General features: G+C 43.3%; 1 protein-coding gene and 1 long non-coding RNA gene across 2 annotated transcripts in view; both read right to left on the minus strand.

Annotated features, from left to right (window-relative positions):
• Window positions 1-2,525: 2,525 nt before the first annotated feature.
• On the minus strand, window positions 2,526-8,150 carry LOC118371386 (uncharacterized). The gene is made up of 5 exons (XR_004822987.2): window positions 7,953-8,150; window positions 5,104-5,216; window positions 4,803-4,913; window positions 4,359-4,418; window positions 2,526-4,224 (listed from the first exon to the last, which is right to left on the minus strand). It is a non-coding gene; the product is annotated as an uncharacterized LOC118371386 (long non-coding RNA).
• A 1,818-nt stretch (window positions 8,151-9,968) lies between these two features.
• lrmda (leucine rich melanocyte differentiation associated) overlaps window positions 9,969-24,230 on the minus strand; it is a 478,060-nt gene continuing 463,798 nt past the window's right edge. The window contains exon 7 of the mRNA XM_052474864.1: window positions 9,969-13,796. Within this exon, the coding sequence (XP_052330824.1) occupies window positions 13,717-13,796 (80 nt within the window). The 3' untranslated portion in view covers window positions 9,969-13,716. The remainder of the gene's footprint in view (window positions 13,797-24,230) is intronic.

Here is a 24,230-nt window from a genome sequence, read left to right on the forward strand (position 1 = left end):
AGCCTACACTTTCTCACTCTGAACTTCTAACGCGATTGGGGTGTATCCTGACAATGATTGCAGGAGCAGCTGCACACCGATTTGACGGCTCCAACACCGCCATAATATCCGCTATGCATGTGTCTGTTATTGCCAGTTAACGCTTGATTTAATTGAATCTAGGCCTTTGGGGTAGGTTATAAGGGTTGCGCTAGATGGTGATGAACTGAGGAAAAAAAAACAATTAAATTCAGCAGTTGTTTCGTCAGCTCTGAAACCAGCGACCTTTATAGAGAGAGAGCCGGCTGGTAGATGAGATTACCTCAGCCTTAACCCTAACCTACAGAATAATCCACCTACAACTCTTTCACTTCCTGAGTATAACTTTTCTTGATCATGTAATGGAGGAGGACTTGAGTGGGAACTGAATTGTCTCAAGTTTATCCTCTGCCTGCATGCTCTGTTCTCACAGCCTAATCAATATGTTTTGGAAGATGGTCGAGGTTAGGCTTATCAGCCCGCCTGTGAAACAGAATATGTAATACCCAAATGTTATGGTTCACGATTAAACTTTACCACGCAGACAAACAACCAATAAACATTTAGCTTAATGACATTCACACAAGCTGCTGTATATTCAGATCAATAATTAGTGTTATTAATATTTATTATAATAATTATTTGTAGAGAACATTTCCCATGCTCAATGCACATAAGGTAGAAAACACAAACAAAACTAAAAATGGCATCAATACATATAAAGGAGAAAAAAAACTATCACAATACATAAATCATTACCTACCAGAGCAGCAGATAGACTTTAAAGGTCCATTACCTACCAGAGCAGCAGATAGACTTTAAAGGTCCATTACCTACCAGAGCAGCAGATAGACTTTAAAGGTCCATTACCTACCAGAGCAGCAGATAGACTTTAAAGGTCCATTACCTACCAGAGCAGCAGATAGACTTTAAAGGTCCATTACCTACCAGAGCAGCAGATAGACTTTAAAGGTCCATTACCTACCAGAGCAGCAGATAGACTTTAAAGGTCCATTACCTACCAGAGCAGCAGATAGACTTTAAAGGTCCATTACCTACCAGAGCAGCAGATAGACTTTAAAGGTCCATTACGTACCAGAGCAGCAGATAGACTTTAAAGGTCCATTACCTACCAGAGCAGCAGATAGACTTTAAAGGTCCATTACCTACCAGAGCAGCAGATAGACTTTAAAGGTCCAATGCAGACATTTTTATCTCAATGTCAAATCATTTCTGGGTAACTAAGTACCTTACTGTATTTGTTTTCAATTAAAGTGATCAAAAATGAACAAAAATAGATCCTGTGCAAAGAGCAATTTCTCAATCGGGGCGGCAGGGTAGCCTAGTGGTTAGAGCGCTAGACTAGTAACCGGAATGTTGCAAGTTCAAACCCCCGAGCCGACAAGGTACAAATCTGTCGTTCTGCCCCTGAACAGGCAGTTAACCCACTGTTCCCAGGCCGTCATTGAAAATAAGAATTTGTTCTTAACTGACTTGCCTGGTTAAATAAAGGTAAAAAAAAATAAAAATAAAAATCAAGAATTTAGGTATGACTGTCTGGGAGTGGTCTGAGTGGGGAGGGGGAAACTGAAAACTAGCTATTGTTGGCAGAGAGGTTTGGAACTCCCTTTCTTATTGGTCTATTAACTATGTCACCAGGCAGGCCAAAACTCCATCCCACCAAAACAACCAGAACTTGTACTAGGCAGTCTTTTCAAACATCTCTTACACTAAAAGGGCACTATCATAATTGTCACAATCTCATAGTATTATTCCAACCTCAGTGTGGAAATATATATAAAACCAACATTTTTGACTGCACTGGGCCTTTAAGCAAATTAAGCGATCAAAAATTCAAAGCCAGCTTGAATATGTAGGCATTTAGTTGCGTTTTAAATTACGAAATTGAAGCTGCCTCCTTGATGTACAGGTACAGTGTTCTAGAATGGAGGGATCGTGTGAAAAGGCCCTGTCAGCCATGCTGTGCAGGGTTGTGGCTGGTGTGACCAGGCTGTTAGAGGCTGATGATCGTGGAGTATGGGTGTGTAGATTGGTAGGAAAATGTAATCCCTTTATAGATATAAGGCCCGAAAATGTGATAACAGTGCATAGGGTGTGTAGACTTTCACTAGCGACTGTACATCGATTTAATGCAGTTTTCCAAATCGTGTTTCAAACCACCCACAATTGTTTTAAACCACCCACAATTGTTTCAAACCCCCAAAATGATTTTCAACTGCGGAAAATACATTTTTAAACTCCGAAAATTGAGTTTAGAATCCCAGAAATATTTTTTGTAAATCCCCAAAATATATTGTTTCAAACCCCTGAAAAGAGAGTTTGAGGACCCTGTAAGTGCTAAAGTACCTGTGATTGTCCCAAAGACTGACAATTATTTCCAGCTCACACAAACCTCATGGTCAATCAATCTCTTTTTCTAAGCTGTATTAGTCTCTGGTATCTTGGTTTGAAGGAAAGAAAACACTACAAATAATAATATATTTATCTTGTGTGGCAAGCTTTATTGAAACAGAAAATGCAATTTGTACATAAAATGTGTGAGCCGTATGTGCGCCTCTGACTCTCTGCAAGAAGTAATTAATTATATCTAGCTGGGAAAATACAATTTCCCTTTGACATAATACCGTCTGGAGAGGATACGTAATGTCTTCTCACAATGCTCCGTCTTTGCATTAATTTCAGATATTTACAAAAAGCTAAATTGCCCCATGAAAAAACATGCAGGTCGAAGATAAATCAAAAATGTGAGATTGTACATCCACTCATTGTTCACAGTGGGAGGACAAAACATACATGAAGTTCAGGCATACAATTTCATATAGGGAGCAGTTCACCTTCAGAGTGTTCATGATTCAAGGATTTCATTTGTGGTGAACAATCCCCCAAGGGATCATTCCCAGCTCTTCCAGAGATCTCCATGTCTTTTAACATGGCTTGTAAGATAAAGACGGCCAGCACTTACAAATGAAATATTACTTTGGTGTATTATTAGTAGTCACAATGGAGATGTTTCGGCAACAACCCAACCCAACTCCACACCACTACAGGCAGACAGACAGTGCAGCAGTATCTAACAGGTAATATCAACAATTCCACAACAAAACCAAATACACACAATCTAGTAAAGGAATGGGATAAGAATATATAAATGTAAAAATATATGGATGAGCAGTGACAGGGCGGCGAAGATGTAATAGATAGAATAGAGAGTGAAGGATACAGTATACAGTATATACATATGAGATGAGTAATGCGAGAAATGTAAACATTCTTAAAGTGGCTTTATTAAAGTGACTAGTGTTCCATTTATTAAAGTAGCCAATGATATCAAGTCTGTAAGTAGGCAGCAGCCTCTCTATGTTAGTGATGGCTGTTTAACAATCTGATGGTCTTGAGATAGAAGCTGTTTTTCAGTCTCTGGGTCCCAGCTTTGATGCACCTGCACTGACCTCGCCTTCTGGATGGAAGTGGGGTGAACAGGCAGTTGCTCGGGTGGTTATTGTCCTTGATGATCTTTTTTGCCTTCCTTTGACATCGGGTGCTGTAGGTGTCCTGGAGGGCAGGTAGTTTGCTCCCGGTGATACGTTTGCAGACCGCACCACCTTCTGGAGAGCCCTGCTCTTTCCACCTTCTCCACTGCTGTCCCATCGATGTTGATAGGGGGGTACTCCCTTTGCTGTTTCCTGAAGTCCAGAGTCATCTCTTTTGTTTTGCTGACATTGAGTGAGAGGTTATTTTCCTGACACCATACTCAGAGAATCCTCACCTCCTCCCTGTAGGCTGTCTCGTTTATCGTTGGTAATCAAGCCTACCGCTGTTGTGTTGTCTGCAAACTTGATGATTTAGTTGGAGTCATGCATGACCACGCAGTCATGGGTGAACAGAGAGTACAGGAGGGGGCTGAGAACGCACCCTTGTGGGGCCCCAGTGTTGAGGATCAGCAGAGTGGAGATGTTGTTTCCTACCTTCACCACCACCTGGGGGTGGTCCATCAGGAAGTCCAGGACCCAGTTGCACAGGGCGGGGTCGAGACCCAGGGTCTTAAGCTTAATGATGAGTTTTGAGGGTACCATAGTGTTGAATGCTGAGCTGTAGTGAATGAACAGCATTCATACATAGGTCATCCTCTTGTCCAGGTGGGATAGGGCAGTGTACAATTTGATGGCGATTGCATCGTCTGTGGACCTATAGGGGCGGTAAGCAAATTGAAGTGGGTCTAGGGTGACATGTAGGGTGGAGGTGATATCATTGAGTCTCTCAAAGCACTCCATAATGACAGAAGTGAGTGCTACGGGGCGATAGTCATTTTGTTCAGTTACCTTTGCTTTCTTGGGAACAGGAACAATGGTGGCCATATTGAAGCATGTGGGGACAGCAGACTGGGATAGGGATTGATTGAATATGTTTATTTATTTTCATTTTTTAAATTGAACCTTTATTTAACTAGGCAAGTCAGTTAAAAACAAATTCTTATTTACAATGACGGCCTACCCCGGCCAAAACCGGACGACGATGGGCCAAATGTGTGCCGCCCTATGGTACTCCCAATCACTGCCGATGTGACACAGCCTGGATTCAAACCAGGAACTGTAATTATGCCTCTTGCACTGAGATACAGTGCCTTAGGCTGGTGCACCACTCGGGAGCCCCGAGTCTGTAAACACACCAGCCAGCTGGTCTGCGCATGCTCTGAGGATGCGGCTAGGGATGCCGTCTGGACCGGCAGCCTTGCGAGGGTTAAGACGTTTATATATTTTACTCACGTCGGCCACGGAGAAGGAGAGCCTACAGTCTTTGGTAGCATGCCGTGTCAGTGGCACTGTATTATCCTCAAAAAAGGGAAGAGCAGCTCCATCTTGTCGAGGTGTCGCCACCTGGGTGTCATAAAGGGGTAAGGAGAAAAGTAGTTCAGTGTCATCAGCATAGCAATGATCGAAGAGACCATGTGAGGATATGACGTGCCGAGTGACTGTGTATAGAGAACAGAATAGGGCCTAGAACCGAGCCCTGGAGGACACCAGTAGTAAGAGCATGTGGTGCAGACTCAGATCCTCTCCACATCACCTGGTAGGAGGGACCTGCCAGGCAGGACGCAATCTTAGAGTGTGTAGAGCCTGCGTCACCCAGCCCTGAGAGGAGGATCTGATGGTTCACTGTGTTGAAAGCAGCGGATAGATCTAGGAGGATGAGAACAGAGAAGAGAGAGTCAGCTTTGTATTCTAATTGTTGTTTCATTGTTTTCAGTGTAATATTTGTATATATTTGTTCAACTCTCAGTCAGAGTTTTTTCTTGTACATAAAGCTGTTATACAGAATTGGCCTCCTTGTAAAATCCACATAGACCCTCTCTCCAGAGGGCATTTCTTGTTCTAGCTCATTTTTAGTTGTCAGGTACAAGTCTACCCTCAGGACCTGTTGGAGAATGTTAGTAAATGCCAATATTTCCAGCATTTTCCTATGAAATGTTTGATTGTCCAAGTCAAGCATGTGAAATCGACACCTCAGGCTTGTTTCTCTCGATGTGGAGAAGAACCAAGGCCAGAGGGGGAGAATGTTCAGATGCAAAACATGTTTGTTGTCATGTGCCAAATTGAACATTACACATTTCTTAGCCGTGCCAGGAGAATCATGTAATTATGAATTTATTGATACGGATGAAGCATAAATGTTGAAAATGTCAGTTTTTGTTAATCTCAAGTAATACCTCACTATGTTCTGTTGTTGTTTGTTGTTTATTTAATGCTGTTGATGTTGTTTCATCAAAAGGCTCATCAACAAATACTTAGCCCTTGCCATAGGAACCCGACATCTACCATTACAGCACTTTTATTAGATATATTTAGGAGAATATGACTTTATGGTGACTAAAAACATTAGTAAAAAACAAAAAATGTAATGAAATTCAATCAAATACAATGAATTGAAAGTGAATAAAACACATACAGTACTGTTGCCATACAAGGGTCACCATTGACACTGACATGCATTCATATATTCATGAGTGTGGTAACTATGTACCCCCTCGGGATAGCTACATTAATTACATTAAAAAAGTAATTTAAATTCTTTATTCAAAGAAAATGATTCTCATGCAATAAATAGCACAATCATTACAGTGATGGGTGGGATGAGAGGAAGCACTGAAGCTAAGCATCAATGTCAAGCTCATACTTCTAACACACACACACACACACACACACACACACACACACACACACACACACACACACACACACACACACACACACACACACACACACACACACACACACACACACACACACACACACACACACACACACACACACACACACACACCCTATTGTATACTGACTACAGGATGAATGACAAATACTATACCAGCTAACAGACTGCAGTGTTCTGAGCACCTGACTCACTCTGAGCGGTTGTAAATATGATCTACAGCCATGTGTTTTTATTTGGTATTATTCATATCCTCTGTCAGTAGCACATAAGAAGGTAATAGAAATGCCAGGATTTTGGCTGATTTACTTAGTCAAATGTTCATCCCAAGGCTCCGCAGGGATGATTAGAGTTTGTGTGAGTAACAGGAATCCATGCATTAAGTAGGCAAAACTGACACGACCTTGAGACATTATAACGCAGACAATATATTACTGCCGCGGCGACCTTCCTGGGTTCCGAAGATACATCTGAAGTGTTTAACAGTGTTTTACAATGCATTACCAGGGCCTTTACATGTGCTGAGCTCATTTTATTCGCTCATACATTTCCGAGGAAGGAGTTTAGTGTCACTCAAATGTGGGCCATTTAGAGTAGCTTGACATAGGGAGACAAATGAGATTACACAAGTCACTGATGCTGCAGATAAAAGGCAGTTGCAGTACTGTAGTATAGCGCTGGGTGATCCAAGCAAGAAAAAACCTTAGCAATATCCCATGTGCAGTAACTAGGGCCTTTTTACCTGGTCAGGTCAGGGGGTCAGGAAAAACACATGGCCTTATAGCCACTCATTGCACCTGAAAATATTCACCTCAACTGGATTACCTGTCGAAGACTACAGTGTCGTTATTACAGTCATTAATGTGTAGTTAGGTAAAGTGTTACCCTGTATGCTCAGTAAATATTATTCACCAAACTGGGACGATGCAGACGCATGTATTACAGTACATACTGTCAACCTGGCCTATACTCACCTGACCGGATCGATTGACCTGATTCCTGAAGATCCAGACGGAGGAAGGATTTTTGGAAGAATTTTCCCACACAGATACTGTATGTCAGTGCTGGATCAATATTCACAGTCTTCCTTGAGCTTTAGCAACCTTTCAAATATCACTTCACATTGATTTATCTCACATAAGTCTTTCTTACCAAATTAGATTACTTTTATAATACAGCTATATTTCTCATTGACAAGTGCAAGTCAATGACATTTCAGAAATGGTCGCTATTATTGCCCTACATACAGTGTGTTCTCATGATGTGCTTAAGGTAAAAATGACAAAATACACATCCGTTATCATGCATTGTCATTGTGTCTTGGTTTGTGCCCAAATAAAATGTCTGACAGATTGCGAGGTCAGATCACATCATCGTGTATTAAGGGCTCATAATGAAAGTGGAAAGATGATGGTTATTAGAGGAAATGAAAGGGGACTACTCTTCTCGTTTAAAGCACCTACAGTCTATTCTGATGGAATTGGCAATTGGAATTATTTATGACATTAATTGCCACATTATCAACTGGCTGTGAGCTCTGGTGTCACTCTGTCCATCTTTTTTTGGCATAGAGAGAGAGAGAGAAAGATAGAGGGGGAGAGCAAGCTGAGCCTGAAGCAGACTGACAAGCTAATTACATCGTCTTCCTTCCCCTCAATGAAACATGCTACTCATCTGAAACGACGCCCGGAAATAAGGCCTTTTCTCACCTCCTCTGGACAGCACTTGATGAAGGAGGATTTGGCAGATGGACGGATGTCTTCAGGTGCAGAGAGAAAGAGAGGGGGGGTTACAGCGAGAGACAGAGAGAAGAGCGAGGGGGAGCAAGAGATGGAGAGCGATAGAGAGAGCGAGATGAGGAAGGACTAAAGGACATCTAGCTCTAAAGCTTGCCCCATCCATCCACAACCCTGTTAGCTTATGTGCTATCAGTGGCCAACTGTCACTCACCAACACCACTCTTGTTATTTTTTTCCTTCCTGTCTCTGTGAATTTGCATTTGCTTGTGTCAATCACTCAGCGGGCTGAGGCCTGTTGTCTGATGACTAGAGATGATGTGGACTAAGTTCCTGTGACAGCCAGTCAGTCTGCGCTGTGCCTGTTGGGGAGACGAGGGGTGAAGGGTGCTGTGTCTCTGCGATACAGCTCACAGCACTTTACTCTCCTGAATAATAAGACTCACGCTCAACACAGATGGTAGAAAATGCAAGTTATTTGAGCTTACATTGGCCAATGTGCATCATAGGTTCAGGATTCAAGGGTTAAGGTCATATTACAAGCTTCCATGTTTAACAAGAAATCATGTGTTTGATACCTTTCTATTCAGGCCATTAAAATGAGCCTGTCCTTCGGTTTCCCAATCATCCTCTAACACACACACCTGTAGGTAATATGTAATATGTAAAGGGCTCTATCCCTCAGTAGGTTGTGTAAGGCCCAGCACTCATTTAAACACAGTGCAAAGAGACAGTGTGAGTTGTGTAGTGTGGAGCCCAGTCACCCACTTGGCACCTGTATCCCCAGGCAGTGTCTGCAGCTGCCAGAGTCATCCCGAGTCCACACGCACCCAGGAGGTACCCAGGATCCACTGCAGATGTGGGACACACAGGGCATCGCCTACAGGTTGTTCTGTGGTTTATACCTTAATTAGTCTGCTGTACCACCATGTCAGTCTCATGTCACACACACACACACACACACACACACACACACACACACACACACACACACACACACACACACACACACACACACACACACACACACACAAAAACAAACAAAGTTTATGTCAGTAAGGCAGATGTCTACACGCTGCTGCACGCTGTCGCCTTCCCTGCCCATCTCATAATGCAGTAGTTTGTGTGCTGGGGATGCGGCTGTGCTCTGTGCTCTGACGAGGATGGGAAGTGACACACACCAAACTCGGTGTGTCCTCCAGCCAGCTCCGGTGGCTCCCGGCCTGTCAATTCCAGCTCCGTCAGCAGCACTGGCTCAATGGCAGTGCCTGTGACACATGTCACAAAGTTTTAAATGTCTGCTCTTTTCAGCAGGATGGTTGGGCTGGCGCGGGCGGGGAGGGTGAAGAGAGAAGCAGCCAGGGGAAGGATGACATTTTGTGTTGCCGGGCGGGGGAAACTTGTTGTGGCTCCCCTCTTCCTGCCTCCACCAGCTGTCAGGGCCGGTTTCCTCTGAACATATCACAACACGCACAAATAAACCTTGTCATTCTGAAACGCTGCCACTAGTGACCGGCCTCCCCAACGTTACAGATGCATGGTCTGGTTGGAGGAAGTAGCACACAGACGTATGCAGGAACACACACGGATCCACGCAAACACGCACGCACACCCTGAACATACAGTGTGGGGCTATCTTTGACCTTTCTGTCATCTGTCTGTCTGTTAGATTGATAAGCAGGACTGAAGCTCCAAGTGCTCCCTCTCACATCCCCCTGATCTGTTTGGGCTAATGTGGAAGACAGTTACCTCTTACAGTAATGACAGGAATAGAGGAGCAGGAGAAGGAGACGGTAATTGAGTAGAAGTGCAGGCGAATATGTCAAAACAAAAGAGACGACGTGGAGGGAAGTGGCTGTCCAGACCTCAACATTAGAATATGATTTGGACCAATAACAAGCATGTATTATATTCAGTCAAATTTGATGGAATATGTGAATGACGCAATTTGACATTTCCAATAACCATGTAGACACAGAGCAACACAGCTCAAGTAAAATGTTTTAATCAATAAAAGTAGAGTGACCTTTAAAGGGTAATACAAAATATACTTGGGATCATCTAAAACAGCATTGCCTCATTTCAAAATTGCAGATAATAAGATGACATTAGGCAGGTTTCCAGGTTTATTTCACAAAAGCAATGTCGCCAAAAGAATCATTGCTACATGTGTAATGGTAACGTCAGATATAGGAAACATTTTATTTTGCCAAACTTTCTTTATTGCAACAAATGATGATGGAAAATATGTTTTTAGAATAAATTATCATTGCCGAATCATTTTTAAGGTACACGGGGCATTTGATGTCAACACGCAACCCCACTGAGCATTTGTAATCTGAAGGTTAGCAATGCTAACAAGTACATGTAAAATCCCATAGAGAATGCTAACTAAATCCTAATGAGCACATTGCGAACATTTTATGCAGTCTCTGACCAAAAGTATTTGCAGGACAGATATTCCAGCTCATAAATTTATACAAGTAACTGAAAAAGTCTACTTACAGTTAGCTGCATGCACAAAACAAATATTAAACAGCAAAGCTCTTGAAACCCTTCTCTGCTGTTACCAAGCGAAGCTTGATATTGGAAGAAGCTAACCACTTAGCTAGCGAGATAGTTAACTAGCTACTAAATTAGCAAACCAAATGCAAAATGAGAGAGCATTTAGCACATTTTAGACAGTTAACTTAATAGTTATAAGACTGGCAAACATTTAGTTTGGAATTCCATACTGTAACTAGATCACTTGAGAGTCACAGTCGCTCCTGTGTCTTTTCGTTGTGTGCTTGTAAAGAAACACGACGTAACTGGGGACTTCCGGTAAGCTTCATAATGAACAATGATGTGACAGACGAAATGAAGAAGGTGATCTTTATCTCCTAAAGCATTTCACAAGTTGACTGCAGGTATTTACTTAAAAAGTAGCAACAAATATTCACATTTTAAAAAAATGTTGAAGAAGAAATCGTTTCAACACTATTGAAAAACCATCTGTGGCTATTTCCAAAAACCCCAGTATACGGTATATGCGGCATACCGCCCAGCCTACAACGCTGTAATTTGTTTTAGGTGTGAGGTCATTACGTCCAGCTGTTTGTTAAATAGAAATGCACCGTAGCAGGCAATTGTCAAATCTATTTTCTACGCAAACTTTGTAAACATCAACAACTACAAAAAAATCACTGGACAAGTTAATGGTAACATAGCTAGTGAGTATATTTAATAGGACATATTATATACTGAACAAAAAATATAAATGCCACATGTAAACTGTTGGTTCCATGTTTCATGAGCTGAATTAAAAGATTGCAGAAATGTTCCATATGCACAAAAAGTTTATTTCTCTCAAATGTTGTGCACAAATTTGTTTACATCCCTGTTAGTGAGTATTTCTCCTTCGCCAAGATAATCCATCCACCTGACAGGTGTGGCATATCAAGAAGCTGATTAAATAGCATGATCATTACACAGGTGTACATTGTGGTGGGTACAATAAAAGGCCACTCTAAATGTGCTGTTTTGTCACACAACACAATGCCACATATGTCTCAAGTCTTGAGAGAGCGTGCAATTGGCATGCTGACTGCAGAAATGTCCACCAGAGCTGTTGCCAGAGAATTTAATGTTCATTCCTCTACCATAAGCCACTTCCGTCATTTTAGAGAATTTGGCGGTACGTCCAACAAGCCTCACAACCGCAGACTACATCTAACTACGCCAGCTCAGGACCTCCACATCCGGCTTCTTCACCTGCGGGATCGTCTGAGACCAGCCACCTGGACAGCTGATGAAACTGAGTATTTCTGTCTGTAATAAAGCCCTTTTGTGGGGAAAAACTCATTCTGATTGGCTGGGCCTGGCTCCCAAGTGGGTGGACCTATTCCCACCCAAGGATGCGTCCCTGCCCAGTCATGTGAAATCCATAGATTAGGGCCAAAATGAATTGATTTGAATTGACTGATTTCATTATATGAATTGTAACTCGGTAAAATCGTTAAAATTGTTGCATGTTGCGTTAATCTTTTTGTTCAGTATACATGATTCACAAATGTCAGAAGTTTATAGTCAGGAAAAATGACCATACATTTTATAGATGTGGGAATATAGTTCCTAACTATGATACTATAATATGTTAAAAACATGCCTTCTGAATCCTTCATAACCCCATTGAGGTAATATTCATAAATCACAATGAACTAACCATTTATTAATTCCATACTAATGATATTGATGATATTAAAATGAATTTATTAATCTCAGTTTCAGTAGAACATTCAGAGGTGCAAAATTCTGGTAACCATCCCCAAAATGTCAATAAATCCCGGTTGGAAGATCAACGCAAACAGGAGGGAATGAGCAGGAACCCTCCAACTAGGATTTCTGGAGAACCTGGACATTTTGGTACCAGAATTTTGCAAACCTAATTTAGTGAAACTATTTGACAGTGTTAGAGGTTGAATGTTTCTTTGGTCTCTAATCTTTCTTTATTTTGTTTTGGAATGTTGGATTGTCTTTCCATTGTGCTTCTGAAAATATAACATCTCTTCAAATTGTACATTATCATGCAAGAATTGAATACTAAACGGATTAACAGACCATAGTCAAATATATCTGCCAACAGCATAACTCTAAACACATATGGTAAGTGAAAATTTGTGAAGTGTTGTTACTCTTGCAGGCAAGCCCTGTATCCATTCAAATACAGCTTCAGAACCACAAGGTTGGACTCCTTGAGAAAAGTTATCCTAACTTTCCCATACTTTAGTTTAGCCCACATCCTCCCCCTCTCCTGTCTGGCATTGCCCCCACCCTCTCTCTAATCCCCTCTGTTAACATTCTCAAGCCCCAATTTCGAGAAGATGGAGATGTGTCAGGTGTAAACATCTACCTATCTTATATCATTTATCTATAGGTGGACATAGGGGTGGGAATTGTAAAGGTTTTCAAAACTTTATTCGTTTTATGTTGTATTTATTTCTCCTAACTGACACTCTAAAAGTGAAATTTACTGTATGCTTACATTTTGAAATATACATCATTACGCCCCAGTCCCCCTCACACATGCACACTCACACAGGCCCAGTGAGGCATCAGGTTTGACCTCTGACCCCTGATGAGTGGCGGTAGGGGACGGGTGATCCATCATGGCTGCTGTGGCTGTCAAATCAGCCGCTTGGCTGGAGCTGTCCATCACTGTGGCCACGGGGTGTGTGTGTGTGTGTGTGTGTTGTTTGGGTGGGCGGGTGGGTGTGAAAGAGAGAGTGCTTGCACTTGCGTGAACAGTTCTGTGGGTGCGTGTGCGTGCATGCATGCATTTTTGTATATGGTTGTGTTTATGTGGAGCACTGCTGCTTGAATGCAATTATGTCAACGTGAGTGTCAATGTTCACTCTGGGGCAGGAGAGTGGAGCTGACAGGAGAGCCAGCCACAGCTCAGCGGAGGAGGAGGAGACCAGGCCACTACGCTACAAGGCCCGTATTCATAAAGCGTAGAGAAGGATGCTGACCTAGGATCAGGTCCCCCCTGTCCACATAATCTCATTCATGATCGAAAACTGATTCTAGATCAGCAATCCTACTCTGAGAAGCTTGATAGATACGGCCCCAGGACTGGGGTCTGAGAGTGACAGTATAGATTATGGAAGAGACATTTTAATGAAGATGTTTGAATTTTTATTTAACGACTTGTATAATGAAGCTTGTGTGCGTGTGTTTGCGTCTCTCTGTCGGTCCATCAGAGTTGGTCATTGCGGATGAATCGGTTGCCTTCCGAATGCTTTCCATAATAGACGTAATGGCACTTGGCGAACACACCTGAAAGTGGAAGAAGAAGAATATTAAAATGCTGGTCCAATTCAGATTTACCTGTGGATGGATTAAACCTGATGTTTATAGCCATTCTATATAGCCCGCCCATCTAGCATCACTATTCCTCCCAGACTCATATTAAACATCTCCAATCCAAAATTAAATCTAGAATTGCCTTCCTATTTCGCAAACAAAGCCTCCTTCGCTTATGCTGATAAACATACCCTCGTAAAACTGACTATCCTACCGATCCTCGACTTCGGCGATGTCATTTACAAAATAGCCTCCAGCACTCTACTCAGCCAATTGGATGTAGTCCATCACAGTGCCATCTGTTTTGTTACCAAAGCCCCATATACTACCCACCACTGCAAACTGTATGCTCTCGTTGGCTGGCCCTCTCTTCATATTCATCGCCAAACCCACTGGCTCCAGGTCATCTATAAGTCGATGCTAGGTAAAGCCCCGCCTTATCTCAGCTCACTGGTCACCAAAGCAACACCCATCCGTAGCACGCGCTCCAGCAGGTATATTTCACTGGTCATCCCCAAAGCCAACTCCTCATTTGGCCGCCTTTCCTTCCAGTTCTCTGCTGCCAATGACTGGAACAATTTGCAAAAATCACTGAAGCTGGAGACATATACCTCCCTCACTAACTTTAAGCATCAGCTGTCAGAGCAACTTAACAATAATTTCACCTGTACACAGCCTATCTGTAAATAGCCCACCCAACTACCTCATATTGTTATTTATTTATTTTGCTCTTTTGCATCCCAGGATCTCTACTTGCACATCATCATCTGCACATCTATCACTCCAGTGTTATTGCTAAATTGTAATTATTTCGCCACTATGGCCTATTTATTGCCTTACCTCCCTAATCTTACTACATTTGCACACACTGTATATAGATTGTTTATAGATAGATATGATTATTATAATGTTTTATTATCTGTCACTATCTGTCTTATCCCATCTGTGATGTGTGTGTGTGTGTGTGTGTGTGTGTGTGTGTGTGTGTGTGTGTGTGTGTGTGTGTGTGTGTGTGTGTGTGTGTGTGTGTGTGTGTGTGTGTGTGTGTGTGTGTGTGTGTGTGTGTGTGTGTGTGTGTGTGTGTGTGTGTGTGTGTGTGTGTGTGTGTGTGTGTGTGTGTGTGTGAGTGCGTGCGTGTGTGGAGGATGAGTATCCTTCTCAAGTTGAGGAACAGCGGGGGAAACAGCATTTGGCCTCAGGGCGATGTCTAGACAGTAACAAGCCCACAACCCTCGCCCTGCCTCCACTCCACCCATACACACATACACATGCACGTGTGTGTGTGTTGCATTTTCATATGACTACTGATGTATCATTCATTTGCTATGTATCACAATCAATATTAACATATAGTAAAATGACCCATGGCCTTGACATCATCTTTAAATTCTTAATTTTATACCAAAGATGTGTAGAGAAACATATGGGAGATGTTTGTACTTGCCCTAAACAACAAAGCTGAACCTACTGTATGGCTCATTGATCCAATCAATGTCTGCATCAACAAAAAAGCTACAATGAAAATCCACACGTTTATATTCTTATTTATCATATATCCGTTAATCTAAAGACAAGGTGAAAACGGTTTCATTCATCAAATTCAATATGGTACGAGTTAGTAGCTTTGTAAAAACAAAATAACTACAACAAAGGAATTCATTTACCCTCTGCTATTCCTCCAAGGGTAACACTGTAAAACAAAATGGTCGACTCAGTCCATAACCTGTCCTAGCTGTGATGTCACAGCGCTCAGCAGAGCACTACTTGACGAATGCGCGGAGATGCAGCTACAGCAAGCTAGGTGTAACCGCTCGGCAAGGACAAGTGGCATTAGCGCTGTCAACGACCCTCTGACAGAAGGACAGATACGTCTTCTGATATCAACACACTTCGTAAATAGACATCAAGAGCATTAGTAGAGGAGGTTGTAACAGATGGACAATAAAGTTGTATTCTATTCTGAGGGAAGGGGAGGAAAGGAGAGGAGAAAGGGGGAGTGCAGAAGAAATGAGAGGAGAGGAAATGAGAGCAGAAGAAAGGAGAGGGTAAGGATGTCAGAAACAGTTGAGGGGCGCTCAGAGCGATATAGCCAATCACTTAATCGGAGGAGACATTGTCAGGGCAGAAGAGAGACAGGGACCAGAATGGCACATAGTGACAGAAAGCAGAGATGGGGACAGAGATACTGGTGCCATATTAGTGCAAAGCATATTCCAACGCCAACCGCCATTCTAACCAAACCTGACACACCACCGCTCTCTAACTCTCTGTCTTCAATGTAGCCCCACTAGTATATATATACACACACACATGCACACGCACACACAAACTTGAATGGACACAGGCACACACGCATGTGCACACACACAGACGCAGAGACACACACACATACACACACAACCCCTGATGTCAGTTCAGTGCAGCAGTCTTCATCCCAGCAGTAGTGAATGTGTGTGTTGTGTCAGGTTGGGGAGCAGTGCAGAACACAGGCCCGGGGACAAGCTCAGTCAATCTAAATCTGGACTTTGTAGTGGAGCGGCTCTCATTCCCCTCATAGCCCAGCTACTTGAGGTGATCCAAACACTCAAGTGTGAGGAGCTGTCACCTCCGATAAAATCCCCATGCCTGCCTGCCTGCCTGCTCCCTGCCCGGTTCAGACAGTTTGCCTGGGGATACAGGTGCCACGGTGGGAGACTGGGCTCCACATGGTCTTATAGCACTGTGATCAGAGGAGTGATGGGCCCTTCACAGCTTACCTACTGAAGGACACAGACCTTTAGATGTTACCTACACAGCCCAAGGTCTGGAGTTAGGGCCCTTCACATACCCTACATAGACCCCTTGAGAGATATAGCAAGGAGGCTAGGGCACTTCACAGGTTACCTACTGAGATGTAGAGTGACAACTGACAGTTCACGAAGAAATACACAAAATAAATACAAGAACAATTATTTGTTTAGAATAGGGCTGGATCAAATAAATTAGTTACAAACAAATTGTGGGTCAACAGTACACAAATTGATGACTGCTCAAAAGCCCTGATCCAAGTTTCCCTAGCACCAATCAGAGGGCTGTGAGCACTGATTCTCCCACAGTGCTTTAAACAGAGACATCTGGGCATGCCAGAGGAAGCCAGACAGTGGTGGTGGTGGGGGGGGCAGAGAAGATAGACAGATAGATAGAGAGTGATGAGAAAACAAAGAGATGGAGTCTGCTTTCCTAGCCAACGACTGGCTGCAGGGTGTGTGTGTGTGTGTGTGTGTGTGTGTGTGTGTGTGTGTGTGTGTGTGTGTGTGTGTGTGTGTGTGTGTGTGTGTGTGTGTGTGTGTGTGTGTGTGTGTGTGCGCACATGTGTTCAGTATAACCTGGCAGGCTGTGAAGTGTGATAAAGAGCAGGCTACTATACACACCCCTAACTCCATCAGTCCCCCAACAGCTAGACTCCAACATATTATTGGAGGATGGTGAGAGAGAGAAAGAAGGTAGAAGGGGAAGAAGTCAAAGACTTACATAATTCCTTATGAGGCCTCCTCAGGCCAGTGGGAACAGTTTGATGAGCTGATACTGGTGTCATGGATATACTATCTGTGTCCCATGACTGACTGACACAGATAGGCACACATGCATGCACGTGCACGCCCACACGCACAGAAAGAGAGAGAGAGAGATCCCTGAGAACAGTGAACACCCATTAAAGTGACAGATTAGATCAGTGACGTGGGAAGCTAATGTTTCCATCATGGATCCTCTGGCAAACGAACACTCAGGCCTTTGTTCTGCACAGAATGTCACGCACACCCTGCACCTTGTTGCTCTTTTTAAAGGGTAGTACAGTATCTCTACTCTTCTTAAAGGGAAGTATAGTATCTCTACTGTTCTTAAAGGGAAGTACCTTATCTATATTATTTTTTAAATGGGGACTACAGTATCTATATAGTAGGGGATTACAATATCTCCTTCTTTAAAGGGGAGTAAAGTATATTGTATTCACTCAAGTAATACACAACCAACAACTGCATACACAGAAATCACTATGACACACAACAGATAACAAACCTTGAAATGAAGTTACAACTGCACATAGGAAGGAGAGGTTTAGGAAGTCAGTTAAAGGGATTGAAGAATCACTACAGCCATAAGCTAGTGAGACCTACTGCTCAACAAAGACCTCTACGTAAATCAACAAATGAATCGAGAGAGAGAGAGAGAGAGACAAAGGGAGAGGGAGGGAGGGGGAGAGCTGGAGTGGGTTTAATGATTGCTCCCTGCATACAATCAGCTCCTCTCTCTTCAAGGGCCATCAATATGTCAAGGAAAGACATATCCGAAGGATGTAGCTCTTAACATCAAGGTTATCTATTCTCTACCAGGCACATCTCTCCTCTCTATCCCCTCTATTTTTCTCTACCTCTCCTCTTCTCCTCTCCCGCCCTCCTCTTTTTCTCTCCTCTACTCCCATCTCCTCTCTTTTTCTCCCTTCCCCTTTCTCTCCCACGCTATCCCTCCGGCCAACCAACGTTTTCATCAGTGCCACAATCCATCAGGGGTAATAATGCTGTGCAGAAAAAATCAATTAACAATGCAATTAAACTTTCCGTATTATCTCAAAGGGCTGAAATAATATGGAAGGGAGAAGACAAAGGGTCTGGAGGCAGGCATCCATAAGGCTGTGTGAGAGAATGAGTTATGGGTCTTGGGCACGGCCTCGTATGAGCCTGGCCTATTATAGTGGACACTATCCATCTCCCGCTGTCCCTTTATCAGGCCAGCACAACATCATGTGATTGAGTCACTACTTTGGCAGACTATATGTGGACATACAATGCATTCGGAAAGTATTCAGACCCTTTCACTTTTTCCACATTTTGTTACGTTTACAGCCCTTATTCTAAAATTGATCAAATTGTTGTTTTTCCTCATCAATGTACACACAATAGCCCATAATGCAAAAAAACAGGTTTTAAGAAATGTTGTCAAATTTATATTTCCAAAATTATTATAATAATATCACATTTACATAAGCATTCAGACTCAGTACTTTGTTGAAGCACTTTTGACAATGATTACAGCTACAAGCTAGGGACACCTGTATTTGGGGAGTTTCTCCTTTTTTCTCTGCAGATCCTCTCAAGCTCAGTCAGGTTGGATGGGGAGCGTTGCTGCATAGCTATTTTCAGGTCTCTCCAGAGATGATCGATGTTCGATCAAAGTCACTCCTGCTTTGTCTTGGCTGTGTGCTTAGGGTCGTTGTCCTGTTGGAAGGTGAACATTTGCCCCAGTCTGAGGTCCTGAGTGCTCTGGAGCAGGTTTTCATCAAGGATCTCTCTGTACTTTGTTCCGTTCATCTTAGCCTCGATCCTGACTAGTCTCCCAGTCCCTGCCGCTGAAAAATATCCCCACAGCATGATGCTGCCTCCATCATGCTTCACCGTAGGGATGGTATTGGCCAAGTGATGCCTGGTTTCCTCCTGATGTGATGCTTGTCATTCCGGTCAAAGTGTTCAATCTTGGTTTCATCAGACCAGATGATCTTGTTTCTCATGGTCTGAGAGTCCTTTAGGTGCCGTTTGGAAAACTCCAAACGGCCTTTTATTGAGGAGTGGCTTCCGTCTGGCCACTCTACCATAAAGGCCTGATTGGTGGAGTGCTGCAGAGATTGTTGTACTTCTGGAGGGTTCTCCCATCTCCACAGAGGGACTCTGGAGCTCTGTTAGAGTGACCATCGGGTTATTGGTCACCTCCCTGGCCAAGGCCCTTCTCCCCCGATTGCTCAGTTTGGCTGGGAGGCCAGCTCTAGGAAGAGTCTTGGTGGTTCCAAACTTCTTCCATTTAAATATGATGGAGGCCACTGTGTTCTTGGGGACTTTCAATGCTGCAGAAATGTTTTGGTACCCTTCCCCAGATCTGTGCCTCGACACAATCCTGTCTCAGAGCTCTACGGACAATTCCTTTGACCTCATGGCTTGGTTTTTGCTCTGAGCACTGTCAACTGTGGAACCTTATATAGACAGGTGTGTGCCTTCCAAATCATGTCCAATCAATTGAATTTACCACAAGTGGACTCCAATCAAGTTGGAGAAAGATCTCAAGGATGATCAATGGAAACAGGATGCACCTGAGCTCAATTACGAGTCTCATAGAAAAGGGTTTGATACTTAGGTAAATAAGTTCATTCTGTTTTACATTTTTTTAATACATTTGAAAACTTTTCTAAAAACCTTTTTCGCTTTGTCATTATGGGGTATTATGTGTAGATTGATGAGATTTGTATTCATTTAATCAATTTTAGAATAAGGCTGTAACGTAACAAAACGAGGAAAAAGTCAATACTTTCCGAATGTACTGTATACTGAAAAACAATACAAACGTAACATGCTACAATTTCAAAGATTTTACTGAATTACAGCTCATAGAAGGAAATCAGTCAAATGAAATACATTCCTTAGGCCCTAATCTATGTATTTCACATGACTAGGCAGGGGCACGGCTGTGCCTGGGAGGGCTAAGGCCCAGCCACATGGGAGCCAGGACCAGCCAATCAGAATGAGTTTTTCCCCATAAAAGGGAAACAGCTCATGAAACATGGGACCAACACTTTACATGTTGCGTTTTATATGTTGTCCCCCCGTGTCTCACAAACACACAAACACACATTACGGGTTGTATGAATCAAGCATCTCAGAGTAGGAGTGCTTCGTTTTAAGATTAGCTTTGCCATTCAGGTCACAATAAATATGTTTATATGGACAGGGGTAACCTGATCCTAGACCAGTACTCTTACTCTGAGCCACTTGATACATACGGCCACAAATGGACAGCTAGTCAAATTATAATGATGAGGATATGTAAATATGATCGGTGTGTGTTGGTGGTACAGAAGATATCTGATTATCTGTATATCCATTATGACAAACAGTTGCTAGGTGCAAGCATGAAAAAACGTTTTAAAAGGAAGAACGTTAAAAAGTAGCCGCTATGAAAAGGGAAAAAGAGAAAAGAAGAATAAAAGTCATATTTACTAGGTGATTACTTGGTGTACTTTACTACCTGTAAAGCAATACTGTGTCTGGACCTTTGCCGACGGAGGTATTTCTGAAGTGAAAAGCTTAGCTCATAAGTATCCCTCACACTCTACAGAGAATAAATATCCACAAAGAGAGAGAGAGCGAGAGAGAGAGAGAGAGAGAGAGAGTGGCTGGAACTTATTAAACGTGGACCCTGGATTATATCAGTTATTCAATCAAATGAGAGAAGGACCTGTGTGTGTGTGTGTGTGTGTGTGTGTGTGTGTGTGTGTGTGTGTGTGTGTGTGTGTGTGTGTGTGTGTGTGTGTGTGTGTGTGTGTGTGTGTGTGTGTGTGTGTGTGTGTGTGTGTGTGTGTGTGTGTGTGTGTGTGTGTGTGTGTGTGTGTGTGTGTGTGAGAATTGGGCCACAGATCAACAGGTCAGCTCCCATGTGCTAGTCTAGTGTGTTGTCAGGTTTGAGCCCTAAGCAAACCACAAACTACTGACAGCTCCTGACAAACACGCGTGTTGGAATCTCAGGCATAGCCCGGGTAAGACTACAGATCTACTTATGATCAAAGCCATCTGTTGATGTTGTTGTTAGGGACAAGGAGATAAGAGGCTGACTTTGAATTGACCATTATGAATAGGGAGTATTATACTGTATAATCCTCAGAGTTGCCAGGTGAAATGGAATAAACCTTGAAACCATTCTCATAAATAAATATTTTACCTATCAATATACAAGACCTACAGTAGATCATCATGATGAAAGAGTAATAAAGAATATAATATAATATATAACTTAATATAACTTATTTAATTCTGTGTTCAACCCTGCCCATTAGCCCAGTGCATCTTAACAAAGAAGGTGGCATCCAACTCTCAGCAGGCCTCAGAGGGAAAAGCCCAGAGAATAACTTACACACTTAAATTTGTCCTTTTCCAATAAAAAATATTTAGTCCATTAAACATAAATACCTGTCATTATGATGCATGCCCTGGAATCAAGCCTCCCCATTCCCCCTCCTCCTTCTCCCTGTTTACTGCAGCGGCTGCATGTTCTCAACTTTGGTGTATTGATTAAACTTTTAAATGGCTGCCATATAACCCAGGGAGGTACATCAGGAAGATTAATTTGCATCAATGTTCATCTGTAATTCATTAGCCATTTACACTCCCCACATCCACACGGCCTATCAGGGAAATGCACCCAATTTTTCACTCAGGCAGAGGCAGAGGCAGAGGCAGAGGCTGGGGAGCAGGAAGGGAGGAGGAGGGAAGGAGAGGGAGGGAGAGAGGGAGGAGGAGGGAAGGAGAGGGAGGGAGGAGAAGGGAAGGAGAGGGAGGAGGAGGGAAGGAGAGGGAGAGAAGGAGGGAGAGAGGGAGGAGGAGGGAAGGAGAGGGAGAGAGGGAGGAGGAGGGAAGGAGAGTGAGGGAGGGAGGGAGAGAGGGAGGAGGAGGGAAGGAGGGAAGGAGAGGGAGGGAGAGAGGGAGGAGGAGGGAAGGAGAGGGAGTGAGAGAAGGAGTGAGAGAGGGAGGAGGAGGGAAGGAGAGGGAGTGAGAGAAGGAGTGAGAGAGGGAGGAGGAGGGAAGGAGAGGGAGTGAGAGAAGGAGTGAGAGAGGGAGGAGGAGGGAAGGAGAGGGAGTGAGAGAAGGAGTGAGAGAGGGAGGAGGAGGGAAGGAGAGGGAGTGAGAGAAGGAGTGAGAGAGGGAGGAGGAGGGAAGGAGAGGGAGTGAGAGAAGGAGTGAGAGAGGGAGGAGGAGGGAAGGAGAGGGAGTGAGAGAAGGAGTGAGAGAGGGAGGAGGAGGGAAGGAGAGGGAGTGAGAGGGAGGAGGAGGGAAGGAGAGGGAGAGAGGGAGGAGGAGGGAAGGAGAGTGAGGGAGGGAGGGAGAGAGGGAGGAGGAGGGAAGGAGGGAAGGAGAGGTAGTGAGAGAAGGAGTGAGAGAAGGAGTGAGAGAGTGGGAAAGGGGGAATAAACTGCATACAAATCAGACAGAGGTAATTCTTGAGTCCGACAAGACACCACATGGCATACTACATACTACTAAGTATTATTATGATTATGTATTAGCATAGTTAAACATCATTTGTGACATAATAACCTGACTCTAATAACACATACAATGGGGCAAAAAAGTATTTGGTCAGCCACCAATTGTGCAAGTTCTCCCACTTAAAACGATGAGAGAGGCCTGTAATTTTCATCATAGGTACACTTAAACTATGACAGACAAAATTAGAAAAAAAAATCCAGAAAATCACATTGTAGGATTTTTAATGCATTTATTTGCAAATTATGGTGGAAAATAAGTATTTGGTCAATAACAAAAGTTTGTTGGCAATGACAGAGGTCAAATGTTTTCTGTAAGTCTTCACAAGGTTTTCACACACTGTTGCTGGTATTTTGGCCCATTCCTCCATGCAGATCTCCTCTAGAGCAGTGATGTTTTGGGGCTGTTGCTGGGCAACACGGACTTTCAACTCGCTCCAAAGATTTTCTATGGGGTTGAGATCTGGAGACTGGCTAAGTCACTCCTTCATTGCCCGGGTGTTGTGTTTGGGATCATTGAAATTCTGAAAGACCCAGCCACGTTTCATCTTCAATGCCCTTGTTGATGGAAGGAGGTTTTCACTCAAAATCTCACGATACATGGCCCCATTCATTCTTTCCTTTACATGGATCAGTCGTCCTGGTCCCTTTGCAGAAAAACAGCCCCAAAGCATGATGTTTCCACCCCCATGCTTCACAGTAGGTATGGTGTTCTTTGGATGCAACTCAGTATTCTTTGTCCTCCAAACACGACGAGTTGAGTTTTAACCAAAAAGTTATATTTTGGTTTCATCTGACCATATGACATTCTTCTAATCTTCTTCTGGATCATCCAAATGCTCTCTAGCAAACTTCAGACGGGCCTGGACATGTACTGGCTTAAGCAGGGGGACACGTCTGGCACTGCAGTATTTGAGTCCCTGGCGGCGTAGTGTGTTACTGATGGTAGGCTTTGTTACTTTGGTCCCAGCTCTCTGCAGGTCATTCACTAGGTCCCCCCGTGTGGTTCTGGGATTTTTGCTCACCGTTCTTGTGATCATTTTGACCCCACAAGGTGAGAACTTGCGTGGAGCCCCAGATCGAGGGAGACTATCAGTGGTCTTGTATGTCTTCCATTTCCTAATAATTGCTCCCACAGTTGATTTCTTCAAACCAAGCTGCTTACCTATTGCAGATTCAGTCTTCCCAGCCTGGTGCAGGTCTACAATTTTGTTTCTGGTGTCCTTTGACAGCTCGTTGGTCTTGGCCATAGTGGAGTTTTGAGTGTGACTGTTTGAGGTCGTGGACAGGTGTCTTTTATACTGATAACGAGTTCAAACAGGTGCCATTAATACAGGTAACGAGTGGAG

Source organism: Oncorhynchus keta, chromosome 2 (assembly GCF_023373465.1).
Source record: "Oncorhynchus keta strain PuntledgeMale-10-30-2019 chromosome 2, Oket_V2, whole genome shotgun sequence".
NCBI lineage: Eukaryota > Metazoa > Chordata > Actinopteri > Salmoniformes > Salmonidae > Oncorhynchus > Oncorhynchus keta.